Here is a 16,950-nt window from a genome sequence, read left to right as displayed (position 1 = left end):
GAGCATTTACTCTAGCAATCAAGTTAAAATCAGTAGACCTGTGACTGGGGCAATCACATATTTTCCACAGGTAGGTTTACAAAGAAACCTTTCAGTTCACCGGTGTGTCAGACATATTAGTTCTTCCTGGACAAAACTCAAAGCAAAAACTATTTTAATAAAAATGTTGCTGCCAAGAGAAAGACTATGATTAATTTTCTTGACATTAAGGTTTGGTTTTATTTCCTCACCTGTATAACCACAAGCTCATATTTTCAGGAACATTAGGGAACAATAAAGCTTGCTGCTAATTCTGTCTCACTGGGGCCTGGGGAAAAAATATAAGCTGTGGGCCAAAAGGTAAGAACAAACAACAACAAAAGAGAGAGAAAGAGAAATTAGCTCAGGAGTGAGTCAGTCTGGATCCCGCTGCTTAGTCACCTGTAGTGTTTCTCTCCAGGCCGCTGGAGATAGGAAAATAAGATGTCCACCCTCCTTCTTCTTTTGACAGGGATAGTTATAAAAGGAAGAGTGACTGGGCAAGCAGAGTTCTAAAATGCACTCACAGATGCAAGCTTTCCAGAGGATTAGAGCTGAGAGAAGCCCATTTTCTCCCATTCACACCCCCTCCCGCCGCCCCCTGTTCTGTTTTATTTTCAATTAGAACATCCTGAATCAACCTGTTCATTTAGAGCTTTAAGTTTCTCAAATAGTGCCTGGAAATTTTGACATTGTAGGGAGTTGCCATGGAGAAGGAGGGCTGATGTCAGTGACACAAAAAGCACTGAATTTACAAATACGACAGGAACAGAGCTATTTATAAAGATCTGCTTTTTTCCCCTTCTGTGCGGGAGTGGAGGAGGAAGGGCAGGCAGCAGTTCCATTCTACATGTTCCTGTCAGCAAATCTCAGAAATTAATTTTCTCATTAAAAAAATGCTCCATGTCCCTGGAACTGCTGAAGGCTGTCAGGTTTCGGACTTCATTCATTCCACATTGCTGGACTTAGCTTCCCAGCTCACACCTGCTTTCACGTCCTAAATAGAGGTCAGATTGTATTTTACATTTATCCATACAGCACCACTAAAATGTAGCCACTTCAGGTGCGAGGGGCAGCAGCTAAATAGCACACTGCATGTTACACAACAGTGAAGACAAAGGAAATTTCTGACAAGGCCACTGGGGCAAATATCTTCTCTTATCCGAAAGCGTCACGGGATCTTTATAATCATTTCATTTATAAAGCAATTCTCCACCCTAACCTATTTATCTGAGGTGCCATCCAATATTTATACAAACCCATAGCAAATTAAAACAATATTTAAAAAAGAGAGAGAGAGGATCCAAATACCAGGATGCCAGAGAGAAAAGGATGGGAGGGTAATACATTTGGGGCATGACGGAGTTCATTCTAAAGGACACTGAAGTGCATGGAAAGGTATAAGAGATAATTTGAAAACAGGAAAATGGAAGGAGGGGCTAAGACGGATGTCAAGGGGCTGAGATTTATATACCGAACGCTTACAACAAAAGTGCAATCGCCTGCCAACTGCATATGTAACATGATGGTGGGATCCCTAAAAGTTGGGTGTTGTCTAAGCAAGGATACTGACCAAGATATCAAGATTTTAAATTTAGCCTTGAACAATATGCACTCAAAGCAGATAGGAGCTTTGATTTTAAGGTCTCAAAGGGGAAGAAAAAAAACACTGCATGGAACTTAATGATGAATACAACAGTAACATTCAAACTCATGCAGACAGAAAAGTTAATGCTAGAGAATCTCTCTGCATCTCCACCCCTCCATACCAGTGATCAAAATCCTGAACATCTAAATTTACATTTCCATATATATATTTAATCATACTTACTTTTTCATTCACACACACACCCCTCCCCCTCTTCGGTGGGGGGAAGGAGGAGGAGGTGACAGCCCCATCCCAACTTAGGGATACAATTCAGGCTCCCAAAGAAAAAAAGCCCTTGATCTAATGAGCAGGTGCTCTCTATCAAATGTCAATCTAAATTAAGAGTTTCCAATTGTTGAGTGATTTGTTCCATTATGTAACATTTATACACGTAGAATGGATGAATTTTAGAAGTAAATTCCAATAAATGAATGAAATCAACTTAATTTCAGGGCCCTGGGATAAAGTGTACAAAACTGGGGTGGCCTGGCCTGGCCTGATGTTATTGGAGCACCTGAAGGTCATTCAGATACCTTTATTCACAAAAAAAGCCATGCTCCAATACCAACACAACAAACAGGTGCTACAGAGGGTGACAGAACGTTAAACCTTGGAATTTCTTCTCTGGATATTAAGTAACATCACAAGCAAAACACATGGCTGGTTGTGAAATGTCACTGAATGCGCTGCACATGCTAATTGTTCAGCGGTTCTGTAGTGTTAGGAGCAGCAGAAACCAAGCGTCCAGAGGAGGACTAGAAAATGAGCATGTACATATCGCTTTTTATCCACAGAGGTCGAAGCACTTCACAAAGATGGGTAAGCATTATTATTCCAGTTTCACACCTAAGAAAACCAAGAGGTTAAATGACTTGTCCAATGCCACCCAGAGTCAAAGCTGGTAAAAGAACCAAGGTCTTCCAATTCTTCATCCAATGCCCTATCCATTGGACTATGTTGCCTCCCAATAATAAGAGTTTAACTCAACTGCACGCGCTGGAGACATTAGGTGGACTCGTCCAAAACACTCCACTTGCCACAACTCTGATATCCAATGAGAGCTCTTACAACCAATGAAACATCAAGGTGATTCTGGGTGAATATTCCCAACTCTTGTTGCCTGATCATATGAAGAGGATATAACGTGGCTTCTAGCTACTTTTTAAAGTTGAGTTTTTCAAATTAAAATTTCATGTGTGTCATTTATACCACAGGTTCAAGCCACAGAAATCCCTGCCCCTAAGAGCTTACAATGGATGTGTGTCTGGAATGTACCCTAGTATTGTCTATTGTATAGTAGTCTGTCCATGCTTCAGGTAACAGGTTTATTCCTTTACTAAAAAAAGAGCATGGCCCTTTATCTCAAGCACTGTTGGACTAATACAAAGCAGCCAAAACTGAGTATGTTCTAGACACAAAGCAACTGTAAGCTCTTAGAGCAGGGCTTTGCCTTCCTTTGTTTAGAAAGCACCTGCAGTAGTATTCACAATATGCTATCTAAATAATAAATAGATTATAAGAATAAAAGATACATGCTATACAAATAATGGACTAGCTTTTTCCTTTTGGCACAGTCCTAAGTGAGGGATGGCACATAAGCTGCACCACCCCAGGAGCAGCCCTTGGAAGCATTGTGACTCAGATACACACCTTTGAGTTCAGTTCCTTTTTGTTCTAGGCTAGTGGAAGGTAGTAATTTGCTGCTAACCTGTTCCAGCAGCGGATTACGATACCCCTCTGTATCAGCTCAGAAGTGGTGAGTGGAGCCAAGGCACTGCAAGTTACAACCTACCCCAATATTCAGATCAAAAACTTAAAGCCAACTACACACTGAGTGCTCAAGGACAGGTATGGAAGCTAAAACAAGGTCACAGAAAAACATGAAAGTCTCTTTTAGCCATGGAAGACGGTTCATGGTGTTTTAAAGGTTGCAAATCTCCTTCAGTGACCACAAACACCATTTCTTCCAGTGGAACATGACAGCTCTTATTACCAGTTCATAATATTATTCAGGGATCCAGTTATATTTGAGACTATGGCAGTATACAGAAAGAGGAAGTTCCATCTCTTCTTGCAACTGAATGAATGAGAAGGGATGGCTTATTCCTTGGAAGGTGGTAGTACAGAGAATGAAAAGCCATAGAAAGTTAATTGCCTTCAGGTTTAACCCAGTTACAACAGGGATAATCAGAGCAGCACTGCTCTGTGCTGATGCTATAAAGCACTAAGGGTACCGCTGCTCATACAATGGCCTGGGGCTGTGGGGTACCGTGACCAGAGCGGTCAGTGTGGGGCACTGTGGGATAGCTGCTGGAAGACAGTTAGGGCACCATAACTAACAGTGTCTACACTCACACTAAGTACATTAACCATGACGTTACTATGTGGGCATAGTGGGGTGGTTACAGCACTGGGAGACCAATTTGAGTGTCGGCACATACACAGCTAGGTTGATGTAAGCTGCCTTGTGTTGACCTAACTGTATAGTGTAGGCCAGGTCTTAATGTTGTAGCATAGAGTGCTACGCACCAAACACTGGAGCTTAGCCCAAAGCCAGTTAGGCATATTTATTATTTGGGAAATCAGCTGCAGCGCTGACGATAGGTTTAGAATCTTTAGATAGTTGCACAGGCAGGGACAGAAGAGCATTGTATAGGAGGTGACGCCCCTGCCCCATTTTAAAGTTTTCATGATTTTATAAACTAAAGAAACAATTTGATTTATGGTTAGATTTTTTTGGTAATTTTTTAAATAAAATATATTCATAGTAGGGTTTTTTTTAAATGTCAGTGAAAATGTTTTATTGTAAACACACGGTGATAGTGTAATGAACCAAAACAGAGCAGTGCTAACGCATGAGGAATGGAGGTTACTTACTTGTAACCAGAGTGCTTCAAGATGGGCTCTGCAGCCTAAGCGGTGGAACATTCTTGTAGCAGTGCCTGTTCGAGTGCTCATGCACCCCTCCCGCTCCTTCCTTTGGCATTCCTGAACGCCCTGACAGCAAAGCTATAAGAAGCGCTATGATGTTCCCTGACACCTCGGTTCCTTTCACCACTTCCTCAGAGTCAGATTTTAGAGAATGCTGAATAAAAGAGAAGGTGAGCAGGGGAGTGGGAATATGCAGAATTCATCTTAGAGAACTCTGGTTACAAGTAAGTAATCTCCAGCTTTTCTTCAAGTATCTTCTGCATATTCCTACTCCTGAGATGGTTTGGCAAGCAGTACCCCATGACTGGATGGTGGAACTCAGAGTCCTAATTGAAGAGGGATTGGAGTATTGCCCTACCAAATTGAGCATCTGATCCAGATGCCAGATCTAGGGAACAGTATGTTGTAAAGGTATGACTAGAACTCCATGTGGCAGCCTTACATCTCAACTATTGGAACATATCTAAGGCATGCTAAAGAAAAGACAGTTACTGGTGTTTTGTAACTGGTGTTCTTTAAGATGTGTTGCTCATGTCTATTCCATTGTAGGGTTGGGTGCAGGAGCCGTCCATTGTACATCAGATTCCTTTCCTACAACAGAAGGAAGGAGGAGGATGGCTTCTACACCCAAACCTACAATGGAATAGACATGAGCAAGCACTCGAAGTTGTCCTTACATCAATTGAGTATGTTCTGATTCTAGTAAGAGGAACAGATGCAGTCCTATATCCCTGTTCAATACACTGTCTAGCCCATGTACACAGTGACTGTGAAGAAATAGCATGACCTTTGTGGTTGTCAGCATAGAAAATAAAACTTTTAGGGGACTTTAAAAACTCTTTAGTCCTATGTAATTTTGATTCTCCCTTATAAGCACGAGGTCAAGGAAAGAAAACCAGCAAATTAATCATTTGATTAATATGAAATTCCTATGCCACCTTGGGAGGGAATTTAGGTTAGGCCAAAGGACTTTATCTCTGTGAAACATAGTGAATGGTGAGTCTGCCATAAGGGTCTTGCTCACTCACCTGGCTGATGCAATAGCTATTACAAAAGCAGTTTTAATAGATGAATGAACAAACAATCTGGCATGGGCTCTAAAGGACTGTTCATGAGCTGTGTTGAAACTAAACTGAAGTCCTATGATGCATCTGGGGCCTTTATTGGGGGATATGGATTAATTAGAGCTTTCATACATTTCTTAACTGTACCATGTGCAAAGAAATTAATATCTATTAGCACCTGATGCACCACTATTGCTGCTAGGTGTACTCTCAGAGAAGATACAGAAACCCAAAATCTTTTACTGAAGTAAGTATTCAAGAACAAGTTGGATTGGTGCTTGTACCGGATCTATACTCTTGTTGCTTAACCACTTCACAAACCTAGACCACTTAAGATCATAACATTTTCTCAATGACTGGTTTTTAGAGGTGCATCAGGTTCTGATTAGCTGAAAAATGCAAGATTTTTCATTAAAGTCCTGTAGCCCAAGGAGCTCGATACAGTGAGAGGGTCCATATGATACATTTTTCCATCCTGTTCAGATAATAGGTCCGGTAACACTGGAAGAAGTTTGTATACTCCCTTGGCACGATGAATATCTGTATATCATTGTCATCTTTTTTTAAAATCACCCTCTGTAAGGGGGTTGGGGGAAGCAGCATAGATAGCCTCATTCCTCAATTTAGAAAAGCATCCAGTGTGGACTGAGTGTCTCTGTCCTCCTGAGTAAAAATAGAGACACACACTGTCTGGTTGTGAAGAGTTCTATATCCAGAAACCCACAGTGATATAAAACACTTTCATCCTGACTCCTTTAGAGACCATACATGTAATTGTATGAGATCTCTGATGAAATGATCTATGTTGTCCTCGACTGCTAGATGCAGGACAATTGGGATGATAGTGTAGTGGATACACTAATCCCATAGCTAGTGCTTCCTTGCACAGCTGGGATGAGTGAGCTCCTCCCTGCTTGTTCAGGTAGTACCCACTGCAGTGATGTTGTCTCTGACAACCTGCACTGCTTTGTTCTGAATGTGAAATGTGAAATATTTAAAAGCTAGACAGACAATTCTCAACTCCTGTACATTCATATATAGTGTCTTTCTTAGAAAATATCAATGATCTCAAACTGAGACTATTCAGATAAACTCTCCACCCATTCTTGGAAGCATACTACGCTAAGGCATTACTAAGCAGAGTATCAGATCTAAACAGGTTTGTGCCCATGTGCTGTTGTGGTTGGAAGGAAATGAGATGACAGGGAGTGCTATGCTGACACTCCCTTTTACAGCCACACACTCAGAATGGAGGGGTAAGAGGTGTCTGGGTCAGAGAGTGTTTTAAACAGCACTACTATGTTAAGGCTCCCTTATGTAGGCTGCACATCCCATGAGTGGAAATATGCAGAGGACATGCAAAGAACGAGGACAGTTAAAAGGGCCAGTTTAGTTTCACTGACCAAATTGAGTGACATGCAAAATGTAAACAGTGTAATAGATGAAAAGTAAATTTTACAATTGTTTTAGCTTTAATCTATTTTTTTAAGGTTTTTATCATTACTTTACTGTAATCCTGCAATTAAGATAGCAAAAATTCAGTGGTGCTGATGAACAGACTGTGCTCTTACGAAAGACAATTATTGTACAGTTTGGTAAATGAAACTCAATAGGTAAGAAATGGAAAAATAAAGAACCAATTAATAGTTAGAGATATAACTTAGAGGAAACTGGAATAATGTCTCTTTATTGAATTCAAAACCGTTTTACCAGACTCAAATAAGTACCAGTATTTGTGATATCCAGAATATGTCTCTTTCAAAACATAGAAAGCTGCCTCTAGTAGATTCATCCAAACAGGGACTCCTTGAGGCCCTGATCCTGCTAAGTCTTAAATGTGTGTAAAGCTACACAGGTTCTTAAATCTTTGCAGAATTGAGGCCTGAGAGAAGAATGAACATAGTAGTCTTCTTTGGTTCTTGGCTTGAAATTATTTTACTGATCACCTTTGTATACATCAAGTTATTCTTATAATTTAGTCAGCTGAATTAAATTTAAGTTAGCAACAGATTCATAGACTCATAGACTTTAAGGTCAGAAGGGACCATTATGATCATCTGGTCTGACCCCCTGCATGCTGCAGGCCGCAAGACCCTTCCCTGGACTCTGCCGTTGAAGTCCCCAATCCTGTGTTTTAGTGACTTCAATCGGCTGAGACCCTCCTGCTAGTGATCCCTGCCCCATGCTGCGGAGGAAGGCGAAAAACCTCCAGAGGCTCAGCCAATCTACCCTGGAGGAAAATTCCTTCCCGACCCCAAATATGGCGATCAGTAATACCCCGAGCATATAGGCAAGAGTCTCTAGCCTGACCCTTGTTGGCCATTATGCTATTCATGTACCATTGCTTGGTTTTCCTCGTCTACTATGTTTTACCATTAAACCATTCCCTCCATAAACTTATCCAACCTAATCTTAAAACCAGACAGGTCCGTCGCCCCCACCGTTTCCCTCGGAAGGCCGTTCCAATATTTCACCCCTCTGACGGTCAGAAACCTTCGTCTAATTTCAAGCCTGAACTTCCCCCCGGCCAGTTTGTATCCATTCGTTCTCGTGTCCACATTTGTACTAAGCTGGAATAATTCTTCTCCCTCCCTTGTATTAACCCCTCTGATATATTTGAAGATAGCAATCATATCCCCCCTCAGCCTTCGCTTTGTCAGACTAAACAACCCAAGCTCCTCTAATCTCTTTTCATACGACAGGTTTTCCATTCCTCTGATCATCTTAGTTGCCCTTCTCTGCACCCGTTCCAGTTTGAGTTCATCTTTTTTTTTTTTTTTTTTAAACATGGGAGACCAGAACTGCACACAGTACTCCAAATGAGGTCTCACCAGCGCCTTATACAACGGAAGCAGGACCTCCCTATCCCTACTAGATATACCTCGCCTAATACATCCCAAGACCGCATTGGCTTTTTTCACCGCCACGTCACATTGTCGACTCATAGTCATCCTGCGGTCCACAAGGACCCCTAGGTCTTTCTCCTCTTCCGTTACTTCTAACCAATGCGTCCCCATCTTGTAACTAAAATTTTTATTAGTCATCCCCAAGTGCATCACCTTACACTTTTCACTATTAAATTTCATCCTATTTCTGACACTCCAATTCACAAGTTCATTCAAGTCTCCCTGCAGAATATCCCTATCCTCCTCCGAGTTTGCAACTCCTCCCACCTTCGTATCATCCGCAAACTTTATCAGCCCACTCTTGCAATCGGTCCCGAGGTCAGTTATAAATAGATTAAATAAAATGGGTCCCAAAACCGAACCTTGAGGCACTCCACTAGTAACCTCCCTCCAACCCGACAATTCACCCTTTAATACGACCCGCTGCTTTCTCCCCATTAACCAATTCCTTATCCACCTCTGTATTTTCGTATCGATCCCCATGTTTTTCATTTTAACCAATAATTCCTCATGGGGTACTGTATCAAACGCTTTACTGAAATCTAGGTATATTAGGTCCATCGCATTTCCTTTATCTAATAAGTCAGTTACTTTCTCAAAGAAGGAGATCAGATTCGTTTGGCACGATCTGCCCTTTGTAAAACCATGCTGTAGTTTATCACATTTGCCATTAACCTCAAGGTCCTCAACTAGTTTCTCTTTCAGAATGTTCTCCAGCACCTTGCACACTACTGATGTTAAACTAACAGGCCTATAGTTACCCGGGTCACTTTTTTTCCCTTTCTTGAAAATAGGAACCACATTGGCTATTCTCCAGTCTAACGGGACCACCCCCGTGTTTACAGATTCATTAAATATAGTCGCTAATGGGCCTGCTATTTCCCGCGCCAATTCCTTTAATATTCTCGGATGAAGATCGTCCGGTCCACCCGACTTAGTCCCATTAAGGCGTACTAGTTTTGTTTCTACCTCGGATGCGGTAATCCCCCATCCTGTATGCCCCTCTGTAACGGTGCTAGTATCCCTAATACCTCCATTGGCCTCATTAAACATTGATGCAAAATATTCATTGAGATATTGCGCCATGCCCAGATTATCTTTAATCTCCTCTCCGGCTATAGTCTTCAGCGGTCCCACTTCTTCTTTCTTTGCTTTCTTCCTATTTATATGGCTGTAAAACTTCTTACTATTGCTTTTAATTCCCCTCGCTAAGTCCAACTCTTCCCGGCCTTTGGCCTTTCTCACTCTATCTCTACATTCTCTGACTTCACTAAGGTAAGTTTCCTTACTGATCCCTCCCCTCTTCCACTCTTTGTACGCTTTCTGTTTTTTCCTAATCGCCCCTTTGAGTCGGTCGCTCATCCAGCTCGGTCTAAATCTCTTGCTTAGTAATCTTTTAAATTTTAAAATTTTAAATTTTTACTGAATAGATTACTAGAGTTACAAGAATCTATAACCAAGGCCGTAAACAAAAGTGTATACAATTGCATCATTCTATAAAAGAGACTGTATGTGTGACATGGGATTTTATGCACCAACCTTCACAAAATGCGGCCTCCTTATCCATAAATAGAATTTATATACTAGGCAACTATTTAGGTAATAGACGAATAGGCACTGAGCCTAGTTTTCCTAACCTTTTCTAAAGTTTGTTTGGTAACTAATCTGACTTATTCCACAATATCAAGCACAGCAACACCTGACAAAGTATCAATCAATCGCTTCATTACCTCTTGCCTTATACTCCTAAATCTACTGAAGGTCTCAAACACCAGTGTTTTTAGAACACTGAGTCTGTGCATATGACAGAGGGTCAGAATTTGCAGCTTTATCAAAATCTGAGTTTTTGGTGTGTGTATTACACACTTGAACTATACCATTTCTTTTCAAACCATGCAACAGATAAACAAAAATCTTGTTTAGCTAGTAGTACTTGTTTGTTTTTGAAGTCTTCTGGGATATGAAGCATTAATCTAGTTTCTGGGGTTGCTGCAGGCTCTCTCTGAAAAGATCCATTTCAGCGCGTTTACACTCAAACTTTGTTAGACAAGTTCTAAGCTCTTCCACCCTGTTGGCTTAATACAGTTCCTTTTAATCTTTTCTCTTCTGCTCCTTAGTAACGGCCCATGTTTTTACTCATTCATACTGAGATTATCAGATGGAAGTCAAATACATAAAACCATACTAGGATTTTCTGCAATAGTTGTATGTTGGCAAGCTAATCTGTTCAACATCATTTCCCCTGGTTGCAAATACAAGGATATAATCTTGATAGATCCTAGAAAGGGTGAAAGCAGCACCTTTTAACTCAGTTGCAACTGCCTAAATTTAGGACCAACTCAAACAATAGCTGAGCAGATTCAGAGCACAGAGTCCAAATCAGTTTCAAGAGGAAGCAACAGCTGCAAGACAGCTAGCTTAGTGAGATGGTATCAAGATTGTGGCAGTCATGTAGTTTCAAGGACCTTACTAAAGCATCAAAGTTCCAGGAAAGAAAAACCATCCTTGTGGTTTTAAGCACAGAAGTCATTTTGTACTCTTTCTTAAAGACTTGGCACCATCTCTTTAAAGCCTCCTTCAAATCCACCAAAGAAGAAAGTTTTGAAGAACTGGTATTGCCTCACAATAACAATTGGAGATGTTTTGTCCGTGTGGATCCCAATTATGGGGCATGTGCGCTTCAGGTACTCTAGATTGGAATCTTTTGAACTGCAGTGTCTATTGGGGCTGTGCCTGCCTCTGCTTGCCCTTGTGCACTCCCACTAAGGACATAAAGGGTAGAATAGCTCCAACTTAGTTCCCTCATTAATTCAGAATCACTGCAGAGAGGGACTCTGAAGGAACAGGGATGGGGGAGGGGTGTCATGAGATCCACATGGACAAAACGTCTCAGAGAACCATGATTACTGAGGAGTAAATGTTTTCTTCAGTCTTTGTCCATGTGGATCCCACTTAGGGTGACTAGCTAGCAGCTCCCCAATTAACACTGGAGTTGAGCTACAGTTATCTAAATATGGACTGCAAAAGCGCTCTCCTGAATTTGATCTCCAAACTAGTCACCATATCCAGGTCATAATGCTTGAGAAGGGTATGGTCTGAGCTCCAAGTGGCTGCCCTGCAGATCTCAGATACAGGAATAATTCTTCAGCATGCTGCAGAAGCTGACTAGGCTCTCATTGAAGGATAGTTGGGAAGCACATTGCAATGCACTGAGAAATCTATTTGAAGAACTGCTAGGAAGGGATGACCTATCCATTCACAGCCTTCCCTAATATGACAAACAGGATGATTTCCTGAATGGCCTTGTCCTGCCTAAGTAATAAAGGAAGCCTCTGGAGGCATCTAAAGGAGCTTGGGTTTCTCCAGGTTTGTGTGTGATTTGGGAAAGAAAAGAGGGAGTTTGGTTTGAGTGGAAAAACACAAACACCATCTTGGTGAGGAATTCAGGGTGGGGTCTCAGCATCATCTTATGTGGAAGACAGTTTGAAGAGGGTGGGGGTGGATGTTTGCCATTAGTACTTGAATTTCACGAACTCTCCTGGCTGAGGCAATAACCATCATGAAGGCAGTTTTGCTTGCAAAATGCAGAAGAGCACTTAGGGAAGAGGTCAAAGAGGGACTCCATAAAGGCCCAGGAAGAACTACAGTAAGGTTTCAGGATAGGGGAGGTTCCGGAACCGGGGGGCATCAATCATTTTTAGAAATTTTAAAACAGTGGAGATGAGAATGCACTGTATATGTTTGAATAAGAGGGTGGCAAGATGAAATGGCATCTAAATAGAGGCTGATAGAACTGATGGTGAAGACTGATAGGTAGAGCTGGAGGATGTAATCCAGAATCTTGGGGACAGAAGCTTGCAATGGGTCAAGACCTTATGAAGCCCAGGTGGAAAAATCTTTTCTACTTTGATCTGTATCAGGATCTCTTGGATTTCTGTGGAACAACCCCATCTGTTGTGCTTAGCTAGCCAAATTCTAGGTCGTCAGGTGTACAGATATGAAGTTTGGGTGAAGAATGTGTCTTTGATTCTGGTAGAGTAAGTCTTGCAGATTGGGTAGAGAAGTTGGCAGCTATGTAAAGAAAAGCTAGAATGCAACCAGGAATTACTTTATGAGAGAACAAACAGCCTAAATGCTCCTCTAACATCAATTCCTTAGTCAGAGATTAGGGCTTCTGCTTCCCCTGGGGCTCTGGCTGATTCCTGCATGCAACATGGTGTAAGTTTGTAGTAGACAGATGTACCTAGGCTGCTCCCTGGGCCTGTCTCCCAACCCAATAGTTCAGATTCTAGGCCTGCTGCATTCCTGCAGTATCAACACGTCCTTTCCCTGACTCTGAAGTCTTTTCAGTAGAATCCCCATCCTCTAAAGGAGAAGTAAGAGTGGGATTTCTGCCTACCAACGAGTGCAATGGAAGGGGACACCTAGCTTCTATCTGTCCAACATCTAACTAATCAGGGCTCCGTAGGTAGGGCTGGCATTAACAGCACTGCTAAAGACATGTGGAGTAAGGATTCAGCATGAGAAATCCACTTGTCATCTCTTTCCACCACTGCAAATAGTTCCATAGCACTAACCTGTTATGTCAAACACTTATTACATTGCTGAAAGACTTAGGCAAGCAGGGGAATAGAACAAGAAAGCTATGTGTAAATATGTAACTTTATCATTGGCTAGCTAGGTGAACAGAAAAATGCATTAGTTAACTAGAATTTAATATACAGTAACTCCTCACTTAACGTTGTAATTATGTTCCTGAAAAATGTGACTTTAAGCGAAATGATGTTAAGCGAATCCAATTTCCCCATAAGAATTAATGTAAATGGGGGGGGGGGGGGGGGGGGGGTTAGGTTCAGGGAAATTTTTTTTTTTTTGCCAGACAAAAAGCATTATACACATTTTAAACAAGCAATTTAATACAGGTATTAAACAGGCTGGCAGCCCCCCCATGCAGCCTTCTCCCTTCGCCTCCTGAATGCTGAAAACCAGCTGATTGCCGTGGGCAGAAAGCAGGGGAGGGAGGGGGAAAAGGCTGCGTGCCATGTCCTCGCCCCTCCCCCCAGCCTCCTGAACGCCGCAAACCAGCTGATTGCTGAGGGCAGGAGAAAGGCGCTGATTCGCAGGGTCCGCCAGCAGGCGGGAGGCACTGGGGGAGGAAAGTTGATAGGGGGGCTGCCAGCCGTGGACAAAGCAGGCAGTTAAACAACGTTATAGCAGACATTGCACAAACTTTAAACAAGCATGTTCTGTAATAGAGCAGGGACGTAACATTGAAACGTTAAGCGACAGGACATTAAGTGGGAGTTACTATATTTATTGTAAAGTAAGCTAAGAAGCAGACAATTGCAATGGCTAGACTCTCAGGCAGACTACAACTTACTTTTTTGCAGACAACTCAAGGGAATTTTGCCAATTTTAAGGAATATTTTTGGAGGGCCTTTAAAGAGTCAAAAACATTATCGATTTTCCAAGAAACTCAAACATTAGCATTGCTTCTATCAGCTTGTACTTTATTGTGCAAGACCACACAAAAGTTTTCACATTCTGAAATTTTACCACAGATTTACCAGATCCAATGGATGCTTTCTGCTTATGCGACCTTTCATCCAAAAGCCTCAAATCAGTTAAGCTTTACCTCACATATATGGGCCTTGAGTGTGGCAGGGAGAGAGGAAGAGAGGTATGGTGAAATGAGTGACAGTGTCAGTGACTTAGTCAAGATCATACAGCAAGTCAGTCAGTGGTAGAAATGGAAATAGACCCAGAATCACTTTGAACACTTTCATTTTCATGTGCAGCATACAATTCGTAGCTGGAGAACCCAACACATTACATTACTACTCCGCGGGAGGTTTTTAGACTAGACTAATTTACTTAACTAGGTTAGCATTAAGATAATTCTAACTCTGATTAATACTATTTTTTATTAGATTTTGAGGTCTTCACCTCACAGAGAAGGGTGGGACAGAACGAGGAATGACAGGGAACGGCTATGTCAGATTTACATTGCATGCTATTTTCCTGGGGTTATGAGTCAAATTTGCTACTCTAGTTGGAGGCCAATGGCATTAGTCACCAGTTTACACATACCATTGAAGTATTTAGGTGGGAAAAAATTGTTCTTGCTGAGTGTGGCCAGACTGATCCACCTCCAGTTCAGAGTCCTGAATCTTTGATTTGAACATTAGCCATTTTCCGCTATCTGATCCACTCAAGGTCAAAACACTACTGAGACCTTGGCCTCAGTGGCAATGAAATGGGTCCTAAGCACTTCTAATCCACAGGAGTTTGAGGCAGCCATCATAGCACTTTTAACTACTGATGGTGAAAGACAGAACATGCTGGGATAGGTGCCTCACCAAGACACCACAGATCAACTATAGGGCAGGCTCAAAGCAAGAGCGCACCAGTTTTGCCAGTGATGCCTTGGAGGCTGAGCAAGACTCATACTTGCAAGGGGGTGGGGGACAGACCCAATGGAGCCAAGTGTCAAAGCAATATCTGCAATGTCCAGGGAAGAGCAAAAGATCTGAAAATGAAACCTAACCATGAACTATATTAACTTTTAGATTATGGTAGCCCTCATTTTGCTGGGGATTCGACAAACATGATGAGAAGGAAGTAAGGCTGCTTTATAATAATTTATGAATTCTGTATTTTAACCTGGTAAGTGGGATGTTTACTGTATGTGAGGCATTTCTTCCACTCCAATGATCCATGAGTGTTTCCAACTGGGATATCAGTTCAAGTTAAAAAAAGCCCTGGGTGGTTGTGAAAACCACCTAAAGGATAGCCATCTGCATCTAGTAAAACCATGAACAATCCCCCAATTAGACAGAAATGTCACTCAGACTCAGCCCTATGACTCCAGAAACCAAGTCAAATACGTTCTTAAGGCCATTTGGCAGTAAAATTTCACGAGACTGAGTTGCTTACAAAAAAACATAGGTTTATTACTTAAACAGTAATTAACAGCAGGTGTACAGGACAGAACAAAAAGACAGGACAAAGGTGGAGGAACTCATGAATGTGCTTTAGGTATTAAAACATACATTTAGCAGTCATACATGAGGCTGGTTGGTGTAGAACAGTTTGGTAAAGAAAATGGGTAAAACATTATCTGTACATATCTAGTTAATGCACCAGGTTTAAGAGACATCTAGACATTAACTCATAATAAACATTTAACAAGTTCTATATAAAGTATTGAAGAAACAGTTGCAACCAATTTCCATGTTTAGCACTGAAGATATATTGCATATTCAGTATTAACAGCAAATTCCCCTTGGGATAGATAAAAGGGGCAGCTGGTTGCCCTTCTACATGGGATCAGAGGAAGTTCTCCACGTTGAAAGTTTCTCCCAATTTTGCTAAGGCGCCACAAAACCATTCTTGCACAAAGCTGTTAAACATGCCACTCATTTCCTCTCTTAGTTCCCTCAGCATGGGCACTGTGGACTTACCATCTGCATTCAGAATCCTCCTAAAGAATTTATTCCACAAATCACTGTCAACAGTCCTAAAAACACACAAAACAGTTTTCAATGAGAACAGCATCCACCCGCATGACCGCTCCATCACGATTCCTGCTTCAATTCAGCTCTGCAAGCCCTGTGGAGGCTCGGCAGTCTAAAATAATATTCAGCTCCACTCTCCGATGAGCATGTGTAAAGAAAAAGTGAGGGGTGCTGACAAGCTTGTATATGCAGGCCCTCTACCCTTCACAAAATGGACTTATGTGCAGGAACTAGACAGAGCCAACCTTAGCATTTTTGTGCATGCCAATGAAACACACCACCACCTACCCCAACATATTGAACACCTATTTGCCATTTTACATAAAACTAGCCTTAGGATTTTGGGAAAGGTTAGCAAGATAATTCCTTGACGCATCACCAAATTTGGTAGATCTCTTTCATGGAGACAGGCTGGATGTGGATATTGAAGAACCTTAAAATATTCCCCAGCTCTCAGTTATAGGAGCAGCAGAGCCCAGCTAGGTCTCTGTATTATTACCAGCATTTAAAAAGAGAGCTTTGCAAGGGACAACTGTCAAAGTAAGCTAGTGGCTTGGCTGCTGCTAGAAGCCTCCATTCTGCCTATCTACCAGAACAATGTGTGTGCATTCTATGCAGCCAATTGTCTGTGAAACACTAGGTGTCACAAGTTCCCTGTGGGGTAATTTCCCCATATGTAAAATAAATATTAAAAACAAAAGGCTGAGTGACTTTACTAAGGCCAAGAAGGATCAGTGTCAGAGCTGTAATTCAAATAAAGGATCCTTTGCTCCTTAGTCTTGTGAGGAAATATATGTCCCCTCCCCCCCCCCCCATGAGGCCCCCACCACGTGCTATAAAAATTCAAAGGTCCAGTGGAGGTGGAG

The 16,950-nt window shown here is 41.8% G+C and overlaps 1 protein-coding gene across 2 annotated transcripts in view; it reads right to left on the bottom strand.

Annotated features, from left to right (window-relative positions):
* Positions 1-15,495: 15,495 nt before the first annotated feature.
* Positions 15,496-16,950, bottom strand: part of BUB1B (BUB1 mitotic checkpoint serine/threonine kinase B) — a 43,455-nt gene continuing 42,000 nt past the window's right edge. For both annotated transcript variants that reach the window (XM_034769017.1, XM_034769018.1), the window contains exon 24: positions 15,496-16,086. In XM_034769017.1, coding sequence (XP_034624908.1) covers positions 15,897-16,086 — 190 coding nt within the window. In that variant the 3' untranslated portion in view covers positions 15,496-15,896. The remainder of the gene's footprint in view (positions 16,087-16,950) is intronic.

This window comes from Trachemys scripta, chromosome 4, assembly GCF_013100865.1.
Source record: "Trachemys scripta elegans isolate TJP31775 chromosome 4, CAS_Tse_1.0, whole genome shotgun sequence".
Classification (NCBI taxonomy): Eukaryota; Metazoa; Chordata; order Testudines; family Emydidae; genus Trachemys; species Trachemys scripta.
Note: the sequence above shows the minus strand (reverse complement) of the source record. Positions and strands in the feature narration are given on the sequence as shown.